Source organism: Melopsittacus undulatus, chromosome 5, assembly GCF_012275295.1.
Source record: "Melopsittacus undulatus isolate bMelUnd1 chromosome 5, bMelUnd1.mat.Z, whole genome shotgun sequence".
NCBI lineage: Eukaryota > Metazoa > Chordata > Aves > Psittaciformes > Psittaculidae > Melopsittacus > Melopsittacus undulatus.
Genome location: NC_047531.1, coordinates 19,428,745 through 19,455,248, shown reverse-complemented (window position 1 = coordinate 19,455,248; position 26,504 = coordinate 19,428,745). Strand labels below are relative to the sequence as shown.

Below are 26,504 nucleotides of genomic sequence, written 5' to 3'. Positions count from 1 at the left end.
AAGGTTCTAGTGGAGCCTACTCCAGGAATCATTAATAAGGATTTTTCAGCTTTGTGCTTTTTAGCATTTTCTGCATTTTTCATTATTTTATTATCATCATTGGTTAATTATGGTTTCATTATCTTAGCATAAATTAATCATCTGTGCTACATAAGATTACTAAATAAATTAGTATTATATTGTAGTATTAACTTTAGTTACTGAGAAGAAAGGGAGGATTGCAGTTCTGAGATGGAATGGTATGTGCCTTTTGTGCAGTGTTGTATAGTTCAGGTCATGATTGTTTCTGCCTGATTTAAAAATACATCTTTACTAAGAAGAGAAACAATTTTTACCTTGCTGTTAACTCTGTAACTATATATCTGTTATTTCAATCCACAGCATAATGTGGCAACAAAACAGTACACATATTTTACAGGCAAGGGAATCTATTTTAGGAGTACTGTGTTGCAATAATTTCAGATAAAGGTGCTAGAAAGGTCTAATTTGGAGACTAACAATTTTGCTTATTTTTCTCCTTTAACTATGTTGAAAATACACGATGATGCAAAAGAGTTTTATCTTTCTCTGTGTAGTATGATAAGGTAAATCACTGCAAGCTTTAGAGTTAACAAACTTTAGATATTTAAAATGCTTTGAGATCATCTGATGAGAGTCATTGTGTGAATGAACATTCCTCTCTCTACAAGGATTGGGCCAAAGGGAGACAGCCTGTTAAACCAGGAAAACAGCTTTCAGATTGCCAGGCAGCAGCAATACCAAGGGTTTTCTTATTCCTACATGCTCTCTGTGCTGTGTCTCCTGTTTCAAGTGGCTGAACAGGACACCATTTTAGTCTTCGACATAATTTCTGGCTGTGTTCACTGGGAGATGAATGAAAGCTGATTTTTATTTTTAATTTACAGCTTGAATGCCATTTAATAAAAAAAAAAATCCGTGAAAGATTATCTTGCAAACTGAAAAGGAGGTTGAATGTTTGACTGAATTGACTCTGCAGTAGTGACTGCTGGTCCTGCTCTACCTTGAGTTAAGTTCAGTCCAGGTTTTAGAAAAAAGATCATTAACAGTAGTAATAGGAAATTTCTGTTCCTTTTGATGGGAAGTAGGCCTATGTTCAAATGCCTGTGTCTGAGAAACGTGGGAACATCATGGCACACAATGACCAAATAGAGATATAATTATAGTGCCTGCTGAAATATAGTTTTTTTCAGGATTCTTCCACAGTTGTGACACAGAACTGTATTTCACCTCTAAAGTGGTTCTGTGAAGTGAGTCTAGTCACAGCTTTTCTTCATTGTGCTGAATTACTTTGCGGGTGTTGTCTCGGAAATCACCCATCAAACACCAGGAAATTCAGTTTCACAGGATTTTAATTCTGGTATAAGCATCTTCATTTCCACTCAGTAGCCTCAGCCCTCACACCAGAACCACAGACCTTCCAGGGCAAACACAGGCTGAGCGCATCATATACATAAGTGCTGCCACAGGGTCTGGGAATGATGGGCTGCAGAACAAGGGTTATCAACATCCAAACACCTCAGTCTTTCATAATATCCAGGGAGCAGCTTGGGGTATTAGCATAATTTCTGCTACTATCTACAATGTGAACTGAGAGGAAAAAGAGTGGTTTTGTACATTCATGCTACTATCAGCTGGTAGGAGTTCATGGTCACCAACACCGTGTGGACCAAGGCACAGTCACTGACCTCCGGTACGGCAGCATGCAGAGTCGCTGCAGGTGCGCTGTGCCGCCGTGCTTCTGCTAACTACCGGAGTCACCGAGAGCCAGCGACCCCTCTCGGCCTTTGTCCTTTCATTCCGCTTCCCTTTTCACCTCTTCCTGGTCTTCCTCTTCCCTGGGCCGTGCACAGCAGCGCCCGCGACACCCACAGCTGCGGCTCTGCGGGAGCCTGGCACCTCGGAAGCCAATGCGCATGCTCACCTCTACCGCCGTGCCGCCGCGCTGTCCGCCTTCCGCTTCCGGTTGCTATGGCTACCGCGACGCACCGCCCCCCGGAGAAGCGGCCGCTGCAGAGAGCGGCGCGGGGCGGGAGCTGCGGGGGGAAGTAACGGGTGCGGAGCCGGGGAGCCGCTGCCTTCCTGCACAGGCACGGGTTGGGGTCCGGTCCCGGCGCGCAGCATGTAGGGACCGCCGGCCCGAGCGGCCCAGGGGTAGTGTTTGCGCACCTGACGGGGCCGGTGGCACAAGCGGCCCGGCGAGGGGCGCCGGCCGCGATGAGTGGTGGGTAGGAATGGCCTGAGTGACCGGCGGCTGGGCGGGGATCCCTGCTCTTCACTGCTGCTGCAGCAGCTGCTGGCCGTGTTTTCATGAGTGTGGGATTCGGGTTCCTCTAGCCTGTATCATTGCAGTGGCAGCACAGAAAACATTAAAGGTGTGCTGTCGCTGAGTAATGCTGACTCTTGGGGTCTGTATATCATAGAATGATTTGGGTTGGAAGGGACCTTAAAGGTCATCTAGTTCCAACCCCCCTGCCACGGATAGGGACACCTTTCACTAGACCAGCTTGCTCAAAGCCCCATCCAACCTGGCCAGTTATGCTGACTGCTTGCTCTGCAGTATTATGTTTGTTAAACACCAGTGAGAAAATGATGAATGTTTTGTGGTTGGCTATTCTAAACAGACAGGTAGTGAATAGAGAAAAAACTTTTGACGATACTACATCACCCATATGTTTGATAGTAGAGCTGTGCTAGTACATGGTTTTAAACAGATGCTGTGATTATTCTTGCAGAAAGGTTGAAAGTGTGCAACTGATATTTCAGGAAAAGGAATATACCTTGGATAGTTGCTCTGAAGTTGTTACAGCACAAGGGCCAGGTGCAGAGCAACCATCTGCATCCCCATCAAGAAGAGCAGGTGGAGAAGGCAAGAGCAGGGACAAAGCAGAGAAGCCTCTGCTTTCAGAAGCTACAGGCACTGCACAGCCAGAGAAGGGCTGTGAGAAGCAGTTTTCTCTGGAGCAGTTTTGAAGGAACAGGAACAGTCAAGTTCAGCACAGTGGGAACAACCCGGAGAAGGGCTAAGCAATCAAGAAACAGTTGGAAATAACCAGCAAGATTTGAGCCTGGTGCCCCTTACAGCGCATCTTCTGAGAACACATCATCTGTTACCATTGAGAATTATCCTACTTTAACTGAAGTAAGAAATTCAGAAAGGGAAGAACAAACATCTCAAAACTCAAAGAATATGGCAAGTGGGACAGGTAAAGAAGTTACTAAAATGTTGGATGTTAAGGCTTTAAAGACATTTGTTTTTTTCTTCAACTTGATTATGGCTTCTTGCATCTCCCATACTCCCATTCTATTAATGTTTGCTGGTTTTTGAACTTGAAGTGACTTTTTAAATTCTCAGGTAAAACATGCTTGAAAAGGTGAGAAATGCATTCTTCATCTCAAGTTGCAATAGAAAATCATATGACATTTTATAGTGATCCTCATTTCCAGAAAGGTAAGTTTATGTGTTTTGTACACGCATTTGCAAAACAGCAATGCATAATTCCCATGAATACATGGGCTACTAACAGTTTAGATCAGATCACAGCAAACACCTTACTATTTTAGCCCTCTTGGATTCCCCTGTCACTTGCCTGCCACCCTTCCATTATCAATGCAGTCCCAGAAACACTCCATCATGTGCTGCACTTTTTCCTCTGCACTCTGGGTGTCCAGTGTTACTTCCTCTTCCTAATTCAGTGCCCGGTTTTCTTATTTCTTTAGAGAAGAAGGTAGCACATCTCATTCAGCAGGTGAGTGCAGTGATTGACCATTTAGAGTATGAACCTGCTGACTGCTGCTTTTTTGGCAGGCTGCATTCAGATCCTCTCATTCAGAGTAGCTGGTGATCACATCCTAGGAAAAGCACTGTACCAAAGCCAGATACGGTCTTATCTCTGACTCAAGAAATAATTTCTGGAGTTAAGTAGATCTGATTCAGAATACAGTCTTTGAGTAAACACTGCAACGTTAAGTATTGTGTGAAAAACAGCAGTGATTCTAAGCATACAACATATGCTTAGATCAGGACTAAAATGGAGCAGGTTTAAGTGAGATTTTTCAGTAAAATTTGTCTATGTAAATGGGTAACTAATTTAAGATTATGCATTTACTGTAACTTGTAAAAATTTAAATATGAATGACTTTCAGTAGTGACAGTATTTAGGTATCTCTTTAGAAAGTATGTGATAATATTGTTTCAGATTTCAAGCAGACTGTCATTCCAGATCAAAAATCTGATTATTGCTGTGTTTCAACAAAATCACCTCAGAGTAAACGTGAAAAAGTTACTCATTTGTTTTGAGAAGCTTTCCAAGTATTAATTTTGGCTTTATTTTTAGGAAGCATGATTGAGGATAATGAAAATCCTGGGAGGACTAGGGCTAACCTTGATGAAACTATCCAGTCTGAGAACTTACATCTAGATCAGGAACATTCTCCTGGGAGAACAGTTCAACATGATTACTGCATGCCTGATGTCATAACTGTCAGAATACAAACAGGTAAATGCTGGTTTTGCACGTGTGTAGACGGCACATATATAGAGAGCAGACTTTGGCCTCCTCAGGAACTTGCTTAGTAAGGTTCCATGGGATATAGCCCTAGAGGGAAGGGGGGCCCAAGACTGTTGGTTGATATTCAAGGATCACCTACTACAAACTCAGGAGTGTTGCATCCCAACTAGAAGGAAGTGCAGCAGGAGGGCCAGGAGACCTCCTTGGATGGATAAGGAGCTGCTGAGGAAAATTCAAAGGAAAAAAGAGGCTTATAAAAGGGGGAAGCAAGGATAGGAGGCCTGGAAAGAATAACAGGGATGTTGTCCAGGAAGCTAGGGACCAGGTTAGGAAAGCTAAAGAAGAGATTCAGAGCAGCCCTGTGGAGGAGGACTTGGGGGTGTTGCTTGATGAGAAAATGAACATGAGCCAGCTTCAGTGTGCGCTTACAGCCCAGAAAGCCAACCTTATCTTGTGCTGCATCAAAAGGAGCGTGACCAGCAGGTCGAAGGAGGTGATCCTGCCCCTTTACTCCGCTCTTGTGAGACCTCACTTGGAGTATTGTGTGCAGTTCTGATGTCCTCAACATAAAAAGGACATGGAACTGTTGGAACAAGTCCTGAGGAGGCCACGAGGATGATCAGGGGACTGGAGCACCTCCCATATGAAGACAGGCTGAGAAAGTTGGGGCTGTTCAGCCTGGAGAAGAGATGGCTGCGTGGAAACCTCATAGCAGCCTTCCAGAATCTGAACTAGGGTATTGGGGTGCTGCAGGTACTCTTCATTAGGGACTGTAGTGATAGGACAAGGGGTAATGGGTTTAAACTTAAACGGGGGAAGTTTAGATTGAATGTAAGGAAGAAGTTCTTTACTGTGAGAGTGGTGAGGTACTGGAATGGGTTGCCCAGGGAAGTTGTGAATGCTCCATCCCTGGCAGTGTTCAAGGCCAGATTGGACAGAGCCTTGAGTGGCATGGTTTAGTGCGAGGTGTCCCTGCCTATGGCAGGGGGGGTTGGAACTAGATGATCTTAAGGTCCTTTCCAACCCTAACTATTCTATGATTCTGTGTGTTGATACATGTAGTTGTACTCTAATCTCAGTATTTAAATCTTGGAACTTCCTTTTTAACAGATTCTGAATCATTCCAAGATGTAGTTGTAAAAATTGAAAGACCTACCTACCAAAAACCGTTTCTGGGTGGATTTAAGAATAGGATAACAGGAGTGGAATTTCATAATGCAGGATCACAAACGATACAAAAAAAACTACCTGATAAAGGAATTCTTGTATTCCATAGGGAAACACAGGTAACGGCTTTGTAGTGTCTTTTTATAATGTTGTTTTTGCAAAATGGAATAGAATGTTGACACAAGAATTTCTAGTAGGAGTAAGCGAATAAAATGAGGAATAAGTGTGCAATTGAAAGTATTTAGTGGAAGAATATTACTGGTCTCGTGATTTTTGTTACAGATAACTGATTTTGCCACTTTCTGTAATGAGGAAAAACCCTCTATGTTTTGTTATATTCTGACATGTATTTTTTTCCCCAGACAGTTTTTGAAAAAAATAAACAACAAGAAACAACGAATACAACATCAACACAAATGACTAAAACTGGCCTCTATGTGTCAAACAAGACTGACAAACTAATAACTCCTGGGAAGTATATTACAGCAGGAGAATACCATAAACGTAGACTTGAAGCAGTAAGTTCTTATCTGTTTAAAACTATCTGTAAAGCAAAATATTAGAAAGGTTATCTGAATATTTAATAAGTGTTCAAAAAGTGAATTTAAAAGTGAACTGCAAAATGTTGCTTAATCTTCACATTTTGTAATTTTCAGATATTGGGGAAGTGTGTGTTTGCTCTGTGGTTTTTGTGATGTTTGGTTTTTAGTTACTAATTTGATTGCCTAAAACAGGCAGTCTGAATCTAACTGAATGGAGAGATAGTTGATTCCCTGAGTGTTGAAGTTACATGATTGTATCGATGCGGTTGGCAAGATGCCTTGAAGACTCCTCGTAGAAGTTTTCCGTAAGAACTTCTTAGTTGGTCAGCATCAGCTAGCAGCAGGAAGTATCTCATAGAAGTGGAAAACCCGAGTAGGTTATTGTTTCCTCAGGACTGCCAGTATGTTTGCTGTGATCATTACTGGATTATGTAATGTGTCTGTAGGTAATATATATTACACAGTAGAGAGGCATCAGTTTGGTGTGTTGGTTCATGTTGATGGATCTGCACTGTGCAGTGTAGGTCCCTATTGAAATAGTAGCTGGAAACAGATTCAAGAGAAATATTAGGATAAGTATTAGTGTAACTATTAGCGTGGTTATTTGCTTGATAGCCTTCAATGCTGCGCAATGCTTATTAGCTTGTGGTATTGGCTTGCTTGTGTGGTCCAAGTTAATGCAGATGGCAGAAGGTCAGGTTTGTGCATTATCCTCCCTTAGCATACTGTAGGCCGTTCCCTAGTCTTTAATAGCTGCCTCTTTGGAGGTTGATTTTTTAAGTTTGGTCATAACAGCATTGTTAACTTTATTTTTGTTATTTGTTTGTAAATACAATGCAGTTGATTTTGTGTGTATGTACCTTTCAGTTAGTTTGAGTACAAGGCAAATATTAGAAAATACATTTAAGTGGCTGGCAGAAAATAACAGCTAAGAACAAAATATCATACTGTTTTGTTTTAAATTCATGATTCTTTGGTATTGTATCACACATAGGTAATAGTATTACAGAGAAATTTCCGTCGTTGGCATGCTACAAATATAGTACAAAAACTGAGAGAAGAAAAGAGATTAAGGCTGGAGTGGGAGGCACAAGAAGAATTACATAGAAAAAAAGAAAAAGAAGAAAAACTGAGAAAGGAGCACGAGCGAAGACTGAACCCTAAAACAAAAGGAGACTTCGAGCTACTGTACCATGCTTTAGAACGTAAGTTTTTTCTTAAAGATTTTCTCTTAAATCAGCAAAATGCAGTTTGTTTAAAACAGACTTATATTTTTATGTTTTTCTATGGATACTCCTTTGATTTTTAGATTTTACTTACAGTGGAATTTCATTTTTACATCATTATTTGACATTCATATATTATCAGAAGAAGAAAAAAGGCCTTGGTGCTGTGTAAGCACTGTTCAACAGTAACTAAAACATCCTTGTATTATCAACATCCAGAGCATAGCATACAAATCACTGTGAAGAAAATTGACTCTGTCCCAGCCAAAACCAGTACATCTTTTTAGGAAATAATCAGCTTATAGAATAGTGCTGTTTGGCAGTTCTGTTGTTGGGTTTTTTTTATCACTCATCTTTAATGTTAAGGTCATCTGGAGGAACAGGAACCTTTTTTTTTTTTTTGGATCAGGATTATGTTAATCTTTTTACTGTACATTTAAGATGCTGAAAATAATGGCATGAAGAAATGCAGTATTGAGATCCATCATTTGTCGTTTAATAAAGGCAGTTTGTATAATGGATTAAATTTTTGCCCCTGATTTTACAGCATATGACTGAGGTTATTCCTTTTGCCCTAGTCATCTTCTACAGGTGCTTTTTCTCCTTTCTGATGTATTCCATGTTGCACAAAACTGTGTTGTCAAAATTTCAAAAATCGGTTAGGAGTCCTACAGGGCATCCTGAAGGACTTCCTTTTCCTGTTGGGGTGGATGGTGTCTAGTACACGCAAGCACTACTAAACTTTCTGGGAAAAATAAGGTGAATCTGTAATAATAATATGCAGATAATTTTCATAAAACCTTACAGGACAGTAATGTTGCAAAATTGGACAAAAAAACCTGTCTTTTGGGGAAAAATAAAACCAATAGAAATTGGTGGACTTGTAACAGCATATAGTGAAACTGCAAGAGTTCTTTTAAAAATATCTCCTTTTAAGCAACATGCTTGCATTGTGACTTGCAAGTAGCTTGTATGTTGTCTAGGCTACAGTGCTTACTTATAGTATAACTCTGTGGCAGTTTGGATGTTTTTGTCCCTATAGCAGAACTGACCTAATGGATTGCCTAATTCACTGCAAAGCCACGTGACCTACCTGAAATAATCTCAGCTGTTTCTTCCATGGTGACCTGAGCATAAATTTGGTGGCATGTGTTACTCATATTGCTTAGTGTCATTATTCAAGAACTCCCAAGTTATACACTACTCTTTTAATACTGTCATACTTGGGTCACCGAAAAAAATCACTTGGTCTGAGTATAGAAATGACTTGTAAATATCAGCGTTTGTGACAAATTTAAAATCATTACTGATCTTAAACTTCAGAATTTTGGGAATGGTATCTTTATGAGACTTGGGGATAGGGGTTGTTTTCCCTTTTTCTTCACAGATAGTTATCTGTTTTCTTCACAAGAATCAATCTCTTTTAAGGTGTGTCTGATTAGGTAATCAAAAGCCAAGGCACTCACATAGTTTTTTACTCTCCATTTGTGGCAAGTGCTACTATTTGGTGTCTGATTTCCTGCAGTATTTTCTTTAATATGTTGTCAAATGTATGATTTTGTATGTGCGAAGAGTCTTATTTGCAATGGAAATAACAGAGTTGAGTTAAAGTTGCAAATTAGTGCTGGTATCCCCAGTATTTTTAGATTTAGAGTTTATGGTTATGTAAATGTCTCTCTTGCTTAATTTGATGTAACCGGATTCACAAATAGTAAACCTTTCAGCTATGCATGTTCAGGAATTTAATATCAGGGCAACCTGAAAAAAACATGTGCCACTTCAGAGCTGGAACAGAACAAACTCCAGTATTTGAAATGTCTTTTTAACATTTTGTTAAAAATAATGGTGTAGTATTAGTCTTTTTTGGTTTTGTTTACCTTTGTTGACTAGCTGCTTCTGTGCATGGAGACTTGCAGTCATGCTATTTATTTTAATAGAGCTTAGTGGTTCTAGGAAGGTTTTTTTTCCTACCTGCATCTGAAACTACTTTTACATTCTTATAGTGTCAACAGTCTACACAAGCTAAATCATTGTGACAGTAATAGAATGACACCATTGTCCTCCAGAGACCTGTGAAGGTTATTGCTGCTGATCTCAACAGGAGGATACTATTACAGGGTCAGCCCGCACAAGCAATTCCTGTTGGTACAAAAGCTTGCCTGCTGACAGTGTGGTGAAAATAAGATATATCTATATGTTCAGTTTGTCTGCTTATAGAGACATTAATTATTGGTTTGAAAAGTATGAACTACTTTGTTCTGTAAAACCAGAAAGTAATGAGTATAATCTCTGCCTACAGAACAGATAATCTAAGAGGAATATTTTTAATTTGGTTGCATATATACGGTGAGTCAGGAGGTGAGTATTGATGATAACTGACAGCTTTTTCATTTCTGTACACACAAAATTACTTCCTGTATTTATTATGTATTACCTTTGATGTTGCTGCCCCCTGCAGGCACATAAAACTTAATGTAAATTAATTCTGAAGTGCTGTTGTTTGCTGAAATTACTTTATTTAAAAATATATCTTTGGTTACTCAGGACTTGTCAGACAACTGTTATATTAATAACAAAGCTTAGAGAGCCTTAAGGAAATGAATTGCAACATTTTAAAATGGAAAACATAAGGTACTGTAGATAAGGAAGCCACAGGCAAGAGCTGAACCTTCCTCTTTTACCTGCTGCACCTACTCTTACCTGATACAGTAAGTGTGCATCACATATTGGATTGTGTTCTTTAATGCTGGGATTTGCAAGATTTCAGGAATGTTGAATTTTTTTATCTTATAAAATTTCCTACAGAGCTCTAGAGGTATTTGAAACAGAACAAATTCTTCAGAGAAGCCAAGAATTGTTACAGTGTATGCAAAGGAAAGCACTATTTAGGAAACACAATTTGATTTTACTAACAGATTTCTGTAACAGCATTCTGCGTATCACCAGTTATAGTCAAGGAATAGGTAGTACAAAATAAACCATGATAAACATATGTATATATTTGTGTGTTTGTGTCATTAAGTAGTCTAGCTTGTAAGTGCAGCCGGTACCTGTGGTTTGGTGATTTGACCATAAGAATCAGAAGGCCAGGTTCTATACAGCAGGTACTGGTTCAAGTGCTGATGTAATGACCATCCTGTGGTTTGCACGCTACTTCATTCCACCTTCTGTTATAGAACAGGAAAGGGAGAGTAAAGCAGATACTGTCTAATTATTAATGTGCTTCCATCTGCTTTAGATGGCAAAAGGTGATACCACTGGAGTATTCACTGTAAGACCTGAAGTGCTAAACGTGACTGTCAGTAAAGTTTTTTCTCAATTTTGGAAGAGTTCAGCCTTCTTTAGATTTTACATATTTATGCACAGAGAAGCAGGAATAGTGGTGGAAGCACTAGACAGTTAGATGCTGGTCTTAATCTGCTGAGAAGATCTCTATGGTATTTTTTCTTGTGATTTTGATGAAAACTTGTTTAAAAAGTCCCTATTGCTTGTACCTTTTCCATACATGTTTCCACAGGAGCTAAATTATTTTTCTCACATAGAGCAGCTTTTTCTTCTAACCCATTTTCGAGTTTGCAGTATGAATTGGCAGTTTGGAATTGAGGTACAGACACATACTCTCACAGAACATCTGTATAATTTACATTAATTTCTGGGCTATTTTGTCTGTGTTGAAAATATGCATCATAATAACTTTCCTAACATAGAAACTGGCTTTTAACGAACATTTAAAAATACGTTATTTCTTAAATATGAAAGCAGAATATTCACTGGAAAACACATTGTAAAAAGTACCCACAATATTTATATCTGTAGTATGGAGGCAGGAGGAGACTGAGCAGATTAACAGAACTCTTGCTGGAGCTGAAAGAAAGGCAGCACTTTGTGGACTTCTGGAACAAGAGGCACAGCTGATAGCTTCCATTGGGAGACACAAACTAAATGCAGATGAGGAGAATCGACAAAAAGCGATACTGCACTTTCTGAATAAGGTCAGTGATGTAATTTTAGAATGAACATAAAAAATAACAAAGTACAGGAACAGAAAAGACATCTGCAAACTACATGCCAAAAGTAACTTTTGTAGGTTAACAGTTAATTATGTGAATGCTAATGTGTGGGGGCTAAAGCCCTTCCTGATTCTTCGTTAGTGAAGACAAGCCTTCCTCATAGGAGAAGGAAAACTCCTATCTTCAAACCAGGGCTGATGGAGCTTGTCCAGCCTAGCATGGTCTTCCATCTAAGAGAAGGACACTCATAAAATCTACGACTTGCGGACTTTGCTGTCACCATCCTAGCTCACTAGGCCTGGCAGTTAAACCTCAGGTGTAAAGGGTGGGGACAGTTCTGCGCAAGCTGTGCCTTACCTAAAATATCCACTGCACAGGCTGGAAGGGCTTGGCTCTCACTTGTCTGTATGGACAGGAGAGGGTTAAATTGGTAGGTGACAAGGTGCATGGGAAGCTGCAGATCCAACCTTTCATGTGGGCGGACCAGCGCATGGGTAGCTCGAGATTACTCCGGAGATGACAGTCCTGGTCGGACACTTCCTGTTTGCCTAAGCACCCTTTTTTTTCCAACCAGATTTGCATATCCCACTGGCCCTTGGTCATTGTGCTTGAAGTAAGCGTGGTTAAAGCCTTTCCCAAATCTTCACTCACAAAGGCAAGCCATCATATATAACATTAAAAAATAGCACTGACTGAATGAACTTTGTATTATAGAATCATAGACTCATAGAATAGTTAGGGTTGGAAAGGCCCTTAGGATCATCTAGTTCCAACCCTCCTGCAATGGACAGGGACACCTTCCACTAAACCATGGCACCCAAGGTTCTGTCCAGCCTGGCCTTGAACACTGCTAGGATGGAGCATTCACAGCTTCACTGGGCAGCCCCTTCCAGTACCTCACCACCCTCATAGTAAAGAACTTCCTCCTTATATCCAATCTAAACTTCCTCCATTTAAGTTTTAACCCATTACCCCTTGTCGTATCACTACAGTCCCTAGTGAAGAGTCCCTCACCAGCATCCCTATAGGCTCCCTTCATTATGTAGTATTCTATATAAAGAACATGCTTTAGGTGGCACTGGTGGCACTGTTTACAGTGTTAAAGGCTCTAATTCTAACAATTCAGAATGATCCATTTCCCTCTTGAGCACAGGCCTCTGGTCATCATATATCTCTCTTTAAAGAAAGTATTTATTCTCTTTCCATGTACAGGATAGAAAACCAAAAGAACTTTGACTGAATCTTATATCATATTGAACTCAATTATTAATTCACTAGGTTCAGATCCATTAGAACTTTAGCTTGAGGTCTTATTCTTGCATGATCCTAAGGAAGAAATTTAACACAAGTGTTCTTCAGGCTTTTATCTATAAAACAAAGAAAGGCATTCATACACAAACATGATTTTAGCAATCCATCCCCTAAGAAAAAGAAAGAAATAGTTTCTTTTCTGGCTGGTTTCATAGTATGTGATGAAGAATGGGGTTGATTGAAGAATGGGGTTGTAAATAAGTAACTTCAAGGACATTAGGCTTCGTTAGCAACTACAGAGAGAAGGAAATGGCTAACATAAGCATTGCGCAAGAACTGGCCAGAACCAGCCTGGTGGTTGCTGACATGACAACCATCCTAAAATGAAGTGATGAAGAGGAAGATGATGAAGAAATAACCACTGGGGTCCCAAATCCCGTTGCCACGTTTTAGTACGCATGCGGAAGGAATTCTAGAAGTACGATGTAATGTATAAGTAACTCAATGAATATGTGTGTAATCTAATGAAGATATATGTTTAAGGGAAATATAATCACAGCCTGTTTGATGCTTGGACCAGACACGCTAGGAGGAGCTATTCCCCATGTCTCCCAGCGCCGTAGTAAAGAATACCTGCTTGTCAACTTAACCTTTGTTGGCAAGATCCTGGAGATTTCTGTGAATCAGTGATATAATTATGAAAAGAAATGCTGCAACAGAAATAGTTTTTTTTATGGGGGTGGGTTTTATATTTTTTTTTAATTTTGACCACTTACTGCTCAAAAGTAAAATGGGATTTTTATCTAAAAAAACCCTACCCTGTTTTTCATACTTTTTATTACTGATGTGTGGGATCTGGACTGTAAAAAGTGTTTTGATGAAAGTACAAAACTAAATATTTAGGAATCAAAAAGGTACATTTAGGATATTAAAACCTTGAATGTTTTCTATTATTCAATGGAATAAATGTTAATAACTAAATGTTTGCTTCTGCTATTTACAATATATTCTGTTATATTCTGAGGAAAAAAACAAATATATTTCTCTCTTAAATGAGTTTCTACCTTTATTTTTCCATTAAGGACTGCTTTCCGATGTCCTACCCTGTATAGATTACCGCCAGTATATACTCTCACAAGCTTTTCTACAGCTAGGAACCAGAAGCAAAATGCTCTTCAGTACCAGACTTCTTAGTGACAATTGATGTTTGGAGATCCTGGAGACACTTGACAGACAAGAGATTTTCTCTCTTTCCAAGCAGTGGACATGTTTCTGAAGCACTTGCTACTAATTTTGTTTTTTCATTAAAGAAATGGCTTTATTTTTAATTTGAAAATCTCACGAGTTCTGAACTACTGAAACTTTCTTCTTTTCATGTTTTTTATTTTTTTTATGTCAGCTATAGGGCTCTAAATGTTCTGAACTGCTGACATAGATAGCAGCCTAATTCAGAGGTAACAAAAGTAATTTCTGCATTTCTTAAATAAGCAAAAAGAATTTTTGAAATATCAAATGTATGGCTTGTTATGACTGTAGCAGTGCAATTTAAACACTTTAAACTTTAGTATAGATTCATTGTTGAAGTGCTAGGTTATAGATTATTCACTTATTTTGAGACCTTTGAGCTGATAATGTAAATCTGGACACTTGCCAGTTAAAGTAATACCTTTCATATCTGAAGACTGTTAAGTATTTCTCATTGCTGCAATATCCAATGTGATACGAAACTTGCTTCTCCATGGAAACCTTCATTCCCTTCTTTGCTAATTTAAGCATGTACCTACTCATGCTTTTACAATGGTTGCTACTGGTTGTGTGTGTGCTGCATTCTAGTTTGTTTTGGTTTGTTTTTTGCTGTGCTCATGCTTCTTCAGCATTTGTACTTTGAAGAGGAAGTACTTGATTAAGCTTCTATATAGAAATCATTTTCTTAAAGGAACTTGTGTAATTACTAGCTGTCACTGATTTCATACCTTTCATGCTTTGTGCTATTTCTCCAAACAACCTATGGATTTTATTTTTTTTTTTTTTTTTACTTTTCTTGACCTTTTTCTGTGTCTCTGATGGTGTGTTTCTCTCCTTAGGTGCTTTTTCTTTTCTGCTTTCATGCATTGCCAGCAGAGTGCAGTTTATAGCAAATTTGCTCTCTCAAGTAGTCCAGATAACAGGATTATTGTAAACTCTGCAGCACTGCCAGCAGACTAAAAGGCAAGAAAAAGCTGGCAAAAAATATCAAAGTTTTAGTTTTCTCACATCAATCTTGACTACATGAAAATAGTCCTATAATCAGAGCGCCTGTGATTCTTTCTGAAATACTGGAAATCTTCATATTGATGAGACATCTGATTTTTTTTTTCAGTAAAACACTGCATCTTTTTTTTTTTCAAATTATTTTACTTTATATAATACCCAGTTATGACGAGGTAGCAATAAAAACTACAGAAGTTACAGATATTTTATCTTTTAATAATTCAGAGGTTATAATAATGTAGTTGGTCTATGTTAAGGATCATTTGCAGAGTGGAATGCCAAGACTGTTAGCTCAAATATGAGTTGTTACAAATTCATCAGGGGAACCAAGTTTTAATAACCACTACCTAGGGGAAACTCTGCCCATTGACTCACCTTAGCATAAGCAAGTGACCTTCCTGTCATGTAATAAGTGATTTCATTGAAGAGGATCAAATGTAGGTACTGAATTAGTTATTCTAAAGGAAAAGGTAATTTTTGCCAGTCTGCCATACGAATAAGTTACAGCATGAAACAGCTTCTAAGTGTTGGTGGTTTGGGGTTTTTTGTTTGCTTGGTTTGGTTTGGGATATTTTTAGAATTTAGTACTGTACAGAGATCATGAAACAGTCATTAAAGTAGAATGCTCACTTTTTGCTGACATGGAGGAAATTGCCTCTTTCAGGTTTTGCAGAAGGTCAAAAATGTCAGTTATTCAATGTTAAATCCTTTTTCTTTTCCCCCAATTATTTTGTCTTCCTTTTGTTTGTGTAACTTTATGATTTATTTAAAAGTGAGGGAAGCTCTATTTCCATCGTGTTGGTGACTAAGCATGTCTATTCTACCTAATATTCTTGGCATTTTAATGACATATCACCATATGTCATCAAAAGCATGTGTATTTGGTCAAAATAATGATTATGTCAATGCTGGGGTCATATCCAGAAAATTATTAGTCAGGTGAATGCTGCAAGAAGTGTTGCTGTAGTTAACTCACACTGAGACTGCAAAGTGAAGTTTGCAAGTTTTTTGTGAGCTGTCAAGTTCCAAATAAAGTGAAAGAGAATAATTAATACACAGAATGAGGTTCCAAAGAGCTGTTCCAGTTAAGGAAAGGGAGTAGAGTTAGGTTGTGATAGGGAGAGGGTTTTGAATACTTGTCTTTCTGTTGGATTTAAACACCTACATCCCTGTGTGGTTTGCAACCAAATCCAGTCTTCTTAAAAGGGGTGAATAGTTGGGCTTTTCAGACTGACTGGGGCAGCTGACACTGTATAACTTCTCATGTCTATAGAAGTTAACGAAACAATTGAAGTGGTAGCAGTATGGTATTGGTTAAGTTAGCAAGCAAGAAGCTTGGTGAAGTATCTGATAAGTTGTAACTCCTTCTTTGCCTTAGTCAGCTTTAACGAGTCTTTGCTAATACCTCATATCTGTCTGTCTAGCTAGCATAAATAGAACAGTTCCCTGGAGATATTTTGTACTGCAGTAACTCTAAGGCCTTAAATTTACAGTCTTTACAGAATCAACAGTCCCATTGATTTTTACTGATAGAGGGATTTATGAAGGCAAGATGAACTACAGAGCAAATGTATTTTAACACTACTGTCAGTAAATTTGCTTTAGAGAAGCAGAGCATATCCCTGTAGGAGAATAGTGTTTACTTTTAATATACAGTAAGTCCAAATTTTCAGAACCTACATCTTTAAGAAAAGTGTGCAACTGAATACTTGCTCTAGGGAAAAGGAATATAAATATCAACAGTAGAATTAGACTTTTGTATTAGTCAAGCATTAATGCTAAGTCTTTATTTACTCTGGTGAACCTTGATGTAAAGTAATGCACTTGTTAACTGGTGATCAGATTATAAGAGCTCAGAGTTATACAAATTGTTTCTGAAGTGTGCGCATCCTAAGAGATGGAAAGCATATGATGGAAAAATCACTGAAATGGATACACAGTTCACACTCCGAGCCAGAGAACTACTGGAAATCTACCGCAGCATTAATATGAGTGACATCCCACAAGATGAGAGAATAGATGTGCTACTGACACTCAAACGTACAGTGAAGGTATGTCTTATTTTTCTATTTGTGTTTAGCTTGAAGCAGTATTTCCCAAAGATACAATCAATTGTGTTGACACATAAGCAGTGCTTCTGGCAGACAGGTGCCAGGATGATCAACTGGCAGCATGAGAGCCTCCTGTACCATCTGGCATGAAAGTAATTTACATTCCAAAGATACCTTAAATCCATATGTCATTTTGTGAAGTGCGCATTTTTCATGAAGTTGTGTTAGAATTTTAACCCCATGGTTTAGGATTTTTGTATATTGGTAAATAATAGAGCTTTAGTGCAATGTTTAGCTTAATATTTGTAGCAACTCAATGAAAACCATGGCGGAGTTGTAAGTGGCTATTAGTAATTTTTCAGGTTCTTTGAAATGTGTGTTTAGAATCTCATCTTTCTGTTTGTTTAGGTAACCAGTTTTATGGGCAGCAAATAGGTTTATTTTGTTTTGTTTTTTTTCCTTTATCCCTTATTCTCCACCCCCATTGCTGCTGCCAGCATTCCCAGTGAATCACAAGCTGGTTGCATTTCTTTCAGCCTTTCATATGTGTTTTGTATATGTAGTCATGTACAAAAAGAATATTAGGAATTTCAAACTACTTTCAGGATACTTGTTGACTTGTAGATGTCAAACTAGAAGAGAATGCTGCTTCCTGGTCAAATGCTGTTTGCTTTGGTAGTACCAGAATTTGATTTAAAGCCCAAATAGCACTGCTGGGAGCACTGCTGGTTTATAAAGTCCTGCCCATCTTAATGCAAGTCAGTATTGATGCTGGTGTTTTTTTAAACCACCCTGTATATACCCTGTACCTCTTCCCCTATTTCCTATCCTGTCCAAAGGAAGCTCCTTTGGGAGATACTTCTTGGGTTTATGGAGACTGAAAATTTTGCATGTTGTGTGCCTGTGCTTACCATTTTTTATTGCCTCCAAGCTTATGGTTCCTTACAGCTTTGGCCATGTATACAGGCCACCTTCAAGCAGAATCTGTAAGCATTTTCACTTTTGTAGTTCTTTATATTCATTTTCTTGGAAGTTGTTTTCCTAAGACACTAAGGGATTCTTCTATGAACATGTTCTTGTGTGAACATAGAGAGGTATGAATGATCATTGACACAGAATCCATAGTTTGCTTTCATATCTGCATTAGAATTATTTGGTTTGTTTCCCTGCTGTTGTGGTTTGTTTTCGTTTTCTTTGTGATTTTTTTTTCCCCAGGAACATGAATGTAAATTAACACAGGAAATCGTGGAATTAATTGACAGGGAAATTGATCTTATGTCAAGAGAGGTAAAAGAATGTAACTTGGAAGGACTAAGGAAAAGAATTTGTACATTATTTCTTCAGTTTATTAAAATTCCGAAGTTTAATCCTGAAGTTGCTAAGATACTTAAGGTATTATTCCTTCTTGCAGTCTGACATAGTGCCCATCGAAATAAGGGTGGTGGAGAGGGGGAACGGAAAGCTTTTTTATTTTACACTTTACTGTGGAATTCCTAGAGGAGTTCTTCAAGAAATAAAATTTAGCAAGTACACAGGCTTTACATAAATAAGCTTGAATAGTCATATAGGAAGCATGGGGCATAGATATGCGTGTAAGAACCTGACAGGTGGTTGGTAGCACTGAGATAGCCCAGAATTCTATGTATGAAATAAAAATTCTGAGAATTATAAATGGCAGATCTTATGGGATGGTAACAGGAAAATGTAATAGCAAATGGGGAACAGATAAAGAGAGTGATTATCTTCTTTCCACTGGACAAGGGCAGCATCCCTTCCAGAAAGGAAGAATGTTGCCATTGTCAAAGTTATGTCCAATGAGCTTGCACCTAAGCAAGAGTTGTTATGAGCTTCTGTTGCTACTTCATGATAAGAAGACAGCTAGGTGGCGGAGAAAGTGGTAGACCTTTCAAGGTGTGTGATTGTTTTATTTCTGACTACAGATTACAGTTAAAAATATGATTCACTACCATAGGTTGCTGCTTTAGGCAGCAAGATGTATTTTGCATCTGTCAGAATAGTATTCCTCTTACAGTGGGTGATGGTATCTCAGAGGTAAAGTATCTGTCAGTAAATGTTAATCAGATTTAGAACCAACAGTTAATTTACGCTAGGTTTACGCACAGAGTTACCTAAATGTGTCATAGCAGAGACTGGATATGGGGGATCTTTGTCTTCTGTAGCTTTTGGTTGGCTGTACACTGAGTTGAAGTCTGAATTGCATCTTTTTTCTATCTGAATCTTGTAACCTTGTGTGGACCATAAAAGAGATGGGAATTCATCAATAGTCAGTAAAGTGACCAAATCCTCAGGTTATTTTCAAAAAAGGGCAGATGACTTCAATAAGTAGCTGGATAATAAGGCTGCTCAAACTATCCAGTTACAGACTTGAGCCCTGTGCACAGACTGCATTATATTTTTTCCAGAACACATGAAGCAATATGAGATGAGGAGGTCATTAGCAAGTTTAGGTTATTATTTTCCCCATGTTGTTTTTGGCTCTCATGACTTTATAGTCTTATGCCAAAATATTAATATGCACATAATCACAGGGATTTATCTTTGACATAAAGGGCAGATTGTATATGAAAAATTAAATACAGAAGGTTTAGTTTCTGTTTTCTCTCTGTTGTTGTCTTTCTAGAATGGCTGACAATCTGCATACACAATAGTCAGCGAGAGCACTGGAGCATAATGTTTAGGATTGTCAATAGTTTAAAAACGAATTGGCTGCTTTATATAGCTGTTTTTAACAAGTACAGTAAGAAAATACAGTGGCTTTCAGTCTTTATTAAAAACAAACAAATCTATTGGGTATTTTAAAATATTTCTAGCTTTCATGTATTCAAATACTTGCGTGAATATATGTACAGTGTATTCTGACAGAGCTAGGGTAACACACAAGTGATACAAAAGTACTTTGTGGTAAATTAACTTTTTTTAAAATCTTTTTAGGTTCCACCAGATCCATTAAAGCTTTATAAAAACGTGAACTGCTGTCAGAGTTGCAAAAATTACTTACCATCTACTGCGTTTCCTATTCCTGCTAATACCCACACTACTGGCAGATGTCGCTTGTGTTGCAAGCTTGATAATGAGGCTCGGCACCGAGAAACATTTTTGAAGTGCAAACTTATACTAGAAAACCTCAGAAAGTCTGAAGCAGATTATGAGGATGATGCTAAAATTGTTTTCTTACTTCAGGTACTGTCTAAAAGATCGTTGCTAATAAAACCAATGGCTCTGACTGTAATTTTTCCTTTATTTTGTGTATGTTGTTGACAGGTTGAGAAATAGATTAAGAGCTACAAAACTTCTTCCTGTGACAGGGAATGTTACATACTATAAAGAAGCAGCACTTAAGCTTCTGAAGTATAGCTGTAATTTCAAAAGTGATTACAAGCTGTACATCAAGAAGGTAGAAGTCTAGCTGACAAGTTCAAAGAAGGGAGTGATCCAAATTCTTCTTCTGGTTCTCCCATGACCATCCTGTTGCTTAAAGATACTACTATCATCTGCAAAGTGATAGTAATGTTTTTGTGATTATAATATCCTTCAAGACATAATGCTATTAAAACATTTTGAGCCCCATTATTTATTCTGATTTAGTAATACAAATAAATTGTTGTGTATTCTCAAAAGGAAAAGATAAAGGAGCTGAGGTTTTGACATTTCTGTTATATCTCAGTAGAATATCTGTATAGTTGGAAGTTTTACTCTTTTGCATTTATTAGGAGAGGGTTTAGCACTTTGTCAATGGCAGTTGCCAAGAGGAAGATTGGGATTCTTTAATTATCATGCCTGTATTAAGAAATATTATCAAAGAACCTGGATTTTGTAGATGTTTCTGTTCATGTTGTTTTCACTTAGGCTGGGAAGTTTTTTTTGTCTGTGTCTCAGTTTAATGCATGAACATTCTCCAAATCACTTGTGATGGCTGGTGGCCATTGGTACACTGAAATATAACTGCTTCTTAACTTCTGACACTGAAAGCCCTCACATGCAGTTACATTAGGGGTTGTACCACTGCAGCATCTCTAGATACTGTGTCATTTTCATCCAAATTAACTAATTTTCTTTAGAGTTGTAAATATCAAAACAGGTGCTTGTACCTTAAATCACTAATTTCCTTGGGTTTTTTCTAACATTTCCATTTTGTTTTTAATGAGCTACTTGCTTGTATTCGCCCTTCTCCTCCCAACAATCATCTGTCCCCTTCTGCACTTATATCCAGAAAACAGCTCTGGGGCTTCTAGAAATGACTTGGGCACAACTAAAAGTCTTTTGCATGAGCTATGACGGCTTCATTCATTGCTCAGTAAAGTACCATTACTTGTTGTGGTTGTATTGTGGATGGATGCAAGACTTTTCTGATAAAACATTTTTCTTCAGATCTCTTGCATACTCATTTTAATTGTGTTTGGATTGACCACCTGTATGAGTGCTGCTGAGGCTTAAAAGGCTAAAAACTGTGAGAGGTATGGTAGCTCCAGTAAGTTCTGGTTACTGCAACTAAGGACCTTTTTCGTATCAAAATGAACTTGTTCAGCAAATATGTCAGGTCCTGAGACTCTTTTTTATTCTTTCAGAGGATTTAACTATGCCATACTCCTTAGAATTGATGGCACATGCTATGGCTTTGAGTTATCTTGATGAGCAACCTCCTGATGGCAATGTTGTATTCATTTGAAGCTACACATACACCAAACTACTGGTTTGCTGCCTGCCCTTGTTTCCCAGTCTCACCTGAGCATTCAGTGATACCGGCTCCCAGACTGTTCAGTGACAGTACTCAAAGGCTGTTTCTGTTTCTTGTGAGCACAGAACAAATTGAGGGGAGGAGCATAATATGAAATTAATTAACTGTAAAATTTCACGGAAAGATGTATGCCTGCCTTTAGGAAGTGCAGAAGTTGTTTCTTACATCAAACTCTTCCCCATAACCTGAGAAGTTTTAACAGAATACAAGCTTTTGCCTATTTTTCAGGTAGAACAAATAATTGTAATCCAGGTAAGATCAAATTATAGATTTGTTTTACATGAGTCTTTATATACCTCAGTATGGATTTTTGCAAGTTCAGGTAGCTTTTGAGGCTAGTAGAAATAGTAGTACGTGTTAATATGTCTGCTTGCAAATTTTTGGCTTCTAAGAGGAAGATACGGAAATTATTTGAAATTTTGTGAAAAGGAGGAAATACTGAAAACAGAAGACAATTAGTGAAACCGAATAAAGGAGGCTCTGTAGGACCACTTTTAAGACTAGGTTTAGGACTAGGCCTATATTCTTGAAATCAGATCTGTTACCAGTGGAGGTTCTAAGCATCCCTTTTTTGTTACATTTTCCTTGGCAAGAATTTTCACAGGCTTCTGGATTCTGGAAGCAAGATGGATAAGTATACATTAAACTGCATTTCACTAAAGCACTGTGTTTTTATAGTTTCATTCATCCTTTGTCAGGAATTTCATGAGTAACATGTAAACACCATTATTTAATTAGGTCAAGATTTCTTTTTAAAGGAATGAGTCTTTAAATGGGTAGCTTGGAGGAAAACCTTTTTAAAAATCTGTTCTTTACTGACTGTGTAGATAAAACTCTTCTAATGGAGGGTGACAGAAAAACATACCAGAGTGGTAATTGCTGTCCCAATTACTGTTTTTTTCTTTCATTCAAGAGGCTGTGTTTATCAAGATTTAGTAGTGATTTCAGATGGCTAATAAATGAAACAAATTAAGATTGATGTAAATTAATCCTAGACCTAGGTTAAAAGTGCATTTCAAAGCCTTTCTGTACTGGAATACCTTTACAAACAGACCTTCTGTTATTTATTGCTAATATTGTATCATAGCAAGCTCATCTTTAATCTCATTTCGTAAAGTGAGCAACAGTATCATGAGCGCAATAAACTCTCCATATGTCAGCAGCAGAGTGAGGGGAAGAAGGCAAAGTAGGCAGTGATTTGGAGTCTGTCAGAAGTGGAATTTTTTCTTGTCTTCATTTCCCACTTTTTCTAGGCCAGATTATTCTGATTGTATATAGACTTTAAGTAATTTAGTACTGTTACAACTCAGTTATCAAATAACAGTAATTCTGAATCCAAAAATTAAATGGGGTAGTCATCTCAGTATTGGCAGAGATGGATTATTGTTATCCAAAAAGTTCTGAACAGGCTTAAGCATGCTCGATGAGGAAAAAAAACAACATGAGTTTTAGGAAGCTTTTTAAGAGTGGTTAAGTAATCATCATGTTAGTGGAAGATATGAATTACCATTGGCAGGAACAATCAAAATAAGAATATAGTATTTTAGAGGTGATACAAGAAAAAATCAGTTAATAATTGCCAAACCATGCTAAAGGAAGAGGCGTATGTCTGGATGTTCTTTAACCAAGTGATTATATGGCATACACATAGAATTTTTTTTACTCGAAGTTTTATTTGGATTCTTATATGGTTACAGTACTTTTGTTGGAGAATGAAACATGCTTCATCCTTCCAAGCCATGTTTTCCATTTCAGCATCAAGATCTGCAATACCTGATTGAGAAAATATGGGGCTGTCAGTCAGCTCTCAGTGCCTGCAGTGACCTCTATGATTTGGTTATGGTCAGGTGGGATAAGCAGCATGAATGGTCTCCATGGAACACAATTCTTCTCACTAAAGATGAGGCAGATGCACATCTTAAACTGTGTGACCTTCAGAAGGTAAAATTTGATGGACTTAACTTTTTACAATAGTTATGTTTTAATGGAATTCTGTGACTAATGATGTTTGGCCATATTTAGTCCTTACACTCATCCATGTTTAAATTGACCCACTGTGACTATTTAAATGATTGCATTTGTATAAAGACAGGCACTAGTCCAGAGGGCAGCTGATATGTGCAACTCATAACCATGTACCAGAACTATCTCTTGTTCTGATTCTCCCTCCTGAAATACAAGAGGCTAAGTGGCCTCATCCAGGCTGCCTGCTGATGACAGTGCCATGTCTATGCTCTTTCACCCAGCTGAGATCAGACAAGAACTGGCCTGAATAAAAAACTTACTAAAGACTAACCATAAATAATACAACAGTTGTGTGCCTGGGCTCTTGCACATGCTCTAGCCTCATTAGTTTTTGGCCTTATAAATTTCTCATCAAGTAACAGTATGGCGCTTTGTTTAGAACTTAGTCCTTAGTCATAATAAAATTTGTCTCAATTTACTTTCTTACATAGATGTCATTTAAGTACCCCTGACAATGTAATCTTTTTGCAATTAAGCAGTAAAAACATAACTGCTGTTCTGAGTTAAAAAACTTAAGAATGTGTTAAAGTTGTCATTGGAACTGTGTTTTTACACCACTCCCTTCAAATTCCATATCTAAACATGGTAAACAATACGGATTATGCACTGATCTGGTTTAACTTCATAAGTCTGGATGTCATAGTCAAAGAGATGTCATTAACTTAGGTCCAGAGCTTGAGTGGAGGTGGAAGTTAGGCCAGAAGAGCAACAGGTGAGGTATGCAAGCCTGCCTAAAATCATAAGGTATTTTCCCTTAGCTCTTGCTACAGAAAGAGGAGTCAGTTTTCTTCACTGGTAATGGCCAAAGCTTTGTTCAACAAAAACTGTGTGTGAAATAAAGAAAATGAGGCAAAATTAGAATGCTGTAAGTTGAATCATTGTTTCTTATTCACTGAAAGAAAAAAACAAACAGGCCTCTCAAGCACTTCATTTAATAGCAGTTATTCATAGTGATGACTAAAGCCATAGCAAAGGGGTTTCTCAGATAATTAATCTATTTATGTATTATATCATCTGAACTACTACTAAGTAGAAATTCAGGAAAATGTCACCACTGAACTTGAAGGCCAACTGAAATGCTGCAAAATGCTGCCATGATTATTTATAAATAATTACTTGATTTTTATAAAGGAAATTTCCTGCAGTGATCGCTTTGCAAATGTTGATATTTAACTATTGCCTTTTTTTAATTTTCATAGCCAAGTATGAATGTTCTTACCTGAAAATAGATAAATTTTATCTTATACAGATAAAAAAATGCCAGAAGTTTTTTGTTTGTAAAAGTTGACTAATGTTACTCAAGGAGTGCTTAGTAATTTTCACTATTGGACCATAAGGTAGCAGTATAGGACTACAAAGTATTTCATTATGTATCATATACAAATAAATTATTTGCTTTAGTTCATTAAAGGGTCACTATTTATACTGTCTGAAATGTGAAGCAACATGTAGATTGCTAGATATTTTAATTGTATTTAATGGGATTTGGATTTTTTCCTTTCAGGCTTACAAAGCGGGATTTATTCACAGAATAAAGCATAAGCATATCAGAGCAAAAACCTACTTTGCTCAGATTCAAGCCATGACATCATTTTTGCAGAGGAGTGAAAATCAGACAAATGCAAATGAATTTTTAATAGCTACGCCTTTTCCTACTGGTGCAAAAGCATAATTCTTAGGTGAAGTTAGCTGAAGTTAAAGAAGTTAACTGAATTATTGATTAATACAATTTCCTTGGTTTTAAAGAAATGTACTGTTTCAATACCTTAATTATATCACACAGATCAAAATAAACTGCTGAGGATAAAATAATTTGATCTTGACTGGTCAATAAAACTGTATTTCATGTTTTGTGACCTCATTAGTTAAAAACTAAAATGTTGTTGGGGAGTTTTGTAAATTCTGTTTTCTTAGAGTAATTGACTATCTTTCTGTGTTTGCCTATGTTGCTTGGAATATTCTGTCTGTGTTGGGCGAACTTAGCTAATTCTTTGTCACCTTTTATCTAGAAAAATAATGCTACAAACTATTAAATTTCTCTCAAGTATAAAAGGTAGAAAATCCTTTAAACCCTGAATTCCTGCAGAACAACAGAATTGATATGGCCTTCCACATATAAATGCTTTGCCTTACAAAGATTTGGGAACAATAATAACTTTATAGTTCATCTTGACGGTGAGAGTGGAACTGCCAGCTTGTAATTATTGTATCTGAGATCTTGAAATGAGTGTAAATCAGACTGACAATTTGAAATAGACAATGCAGACTGTTTGGAACATGATTATTTTTGAGAAGCTTCTGTTAATTAAAGTAGAGGTCAATTTATCTAGAAACTTAGTTGTGTTTATGTTTGATTACAGTTACAAAGACGATATCGTGTACATTAAATAATGTCCTATGGAAAGTTGCATAGTTCTGCTTGAAACCTCTAGGTGTGGTTTTCACCCAGAAAAAAGCCTTTTGCTCTGTCTAGAATATAACAGTAGCATTTACAAACAGAAGTAAGCATGTATTTGGAAACAAGCAGCTGAAAACTGAGTAGACTCACAACAGAATATGCATGAACTGGAGAACCAATACCTGACTGATGAGTGCATTCTAACATCAGTGGAGTCTTTCCATTAAATTTGCTATTAAATTCAGATTCTAAACTTTAGTTCTGTACTGAACTAATTGTAGAACGGCAGCACATGATCA

The 26,504-nt window shown here is 37.6% G+C and overlaps 1 protein-coding gene across 1 annotated transcript; it reads left to right on the top strand.

The window, feature by feature from the left end:
- Positions 1 to 1,989: 1,989 nt before the first annotated feature.
- On the top strand, positions 1,990 to 25,619 carry IQUB (IQ motif and ubiquitin domain containing). Its single transcript, XM_031046285.2, is given in 14 exon segments — positions 1,990 to 2,066; positions 2,754 to 2,887; positions 2,968 to 3,075; positions 3,078 to 3,224; positions 4,356 to 4,517; positions 5,640 to 5,815; positions 6,059 to 6,214; positions 7,233 to 7,443; positions 11,281 to 11,456; positions 16,856 to 17,026; positions 18,242 to 18,418; positions 19,979 to 20,227; positions 23,538 to 23,723; positions 25,312 to 25,619. Coding segments are annotated over 14 exon segments (2,298 nt in total). The 3' UTR covers positions 25,480 to 25,619.
- Positions 25,620 to 26,504: the final 885 nt, after the last annotated feature.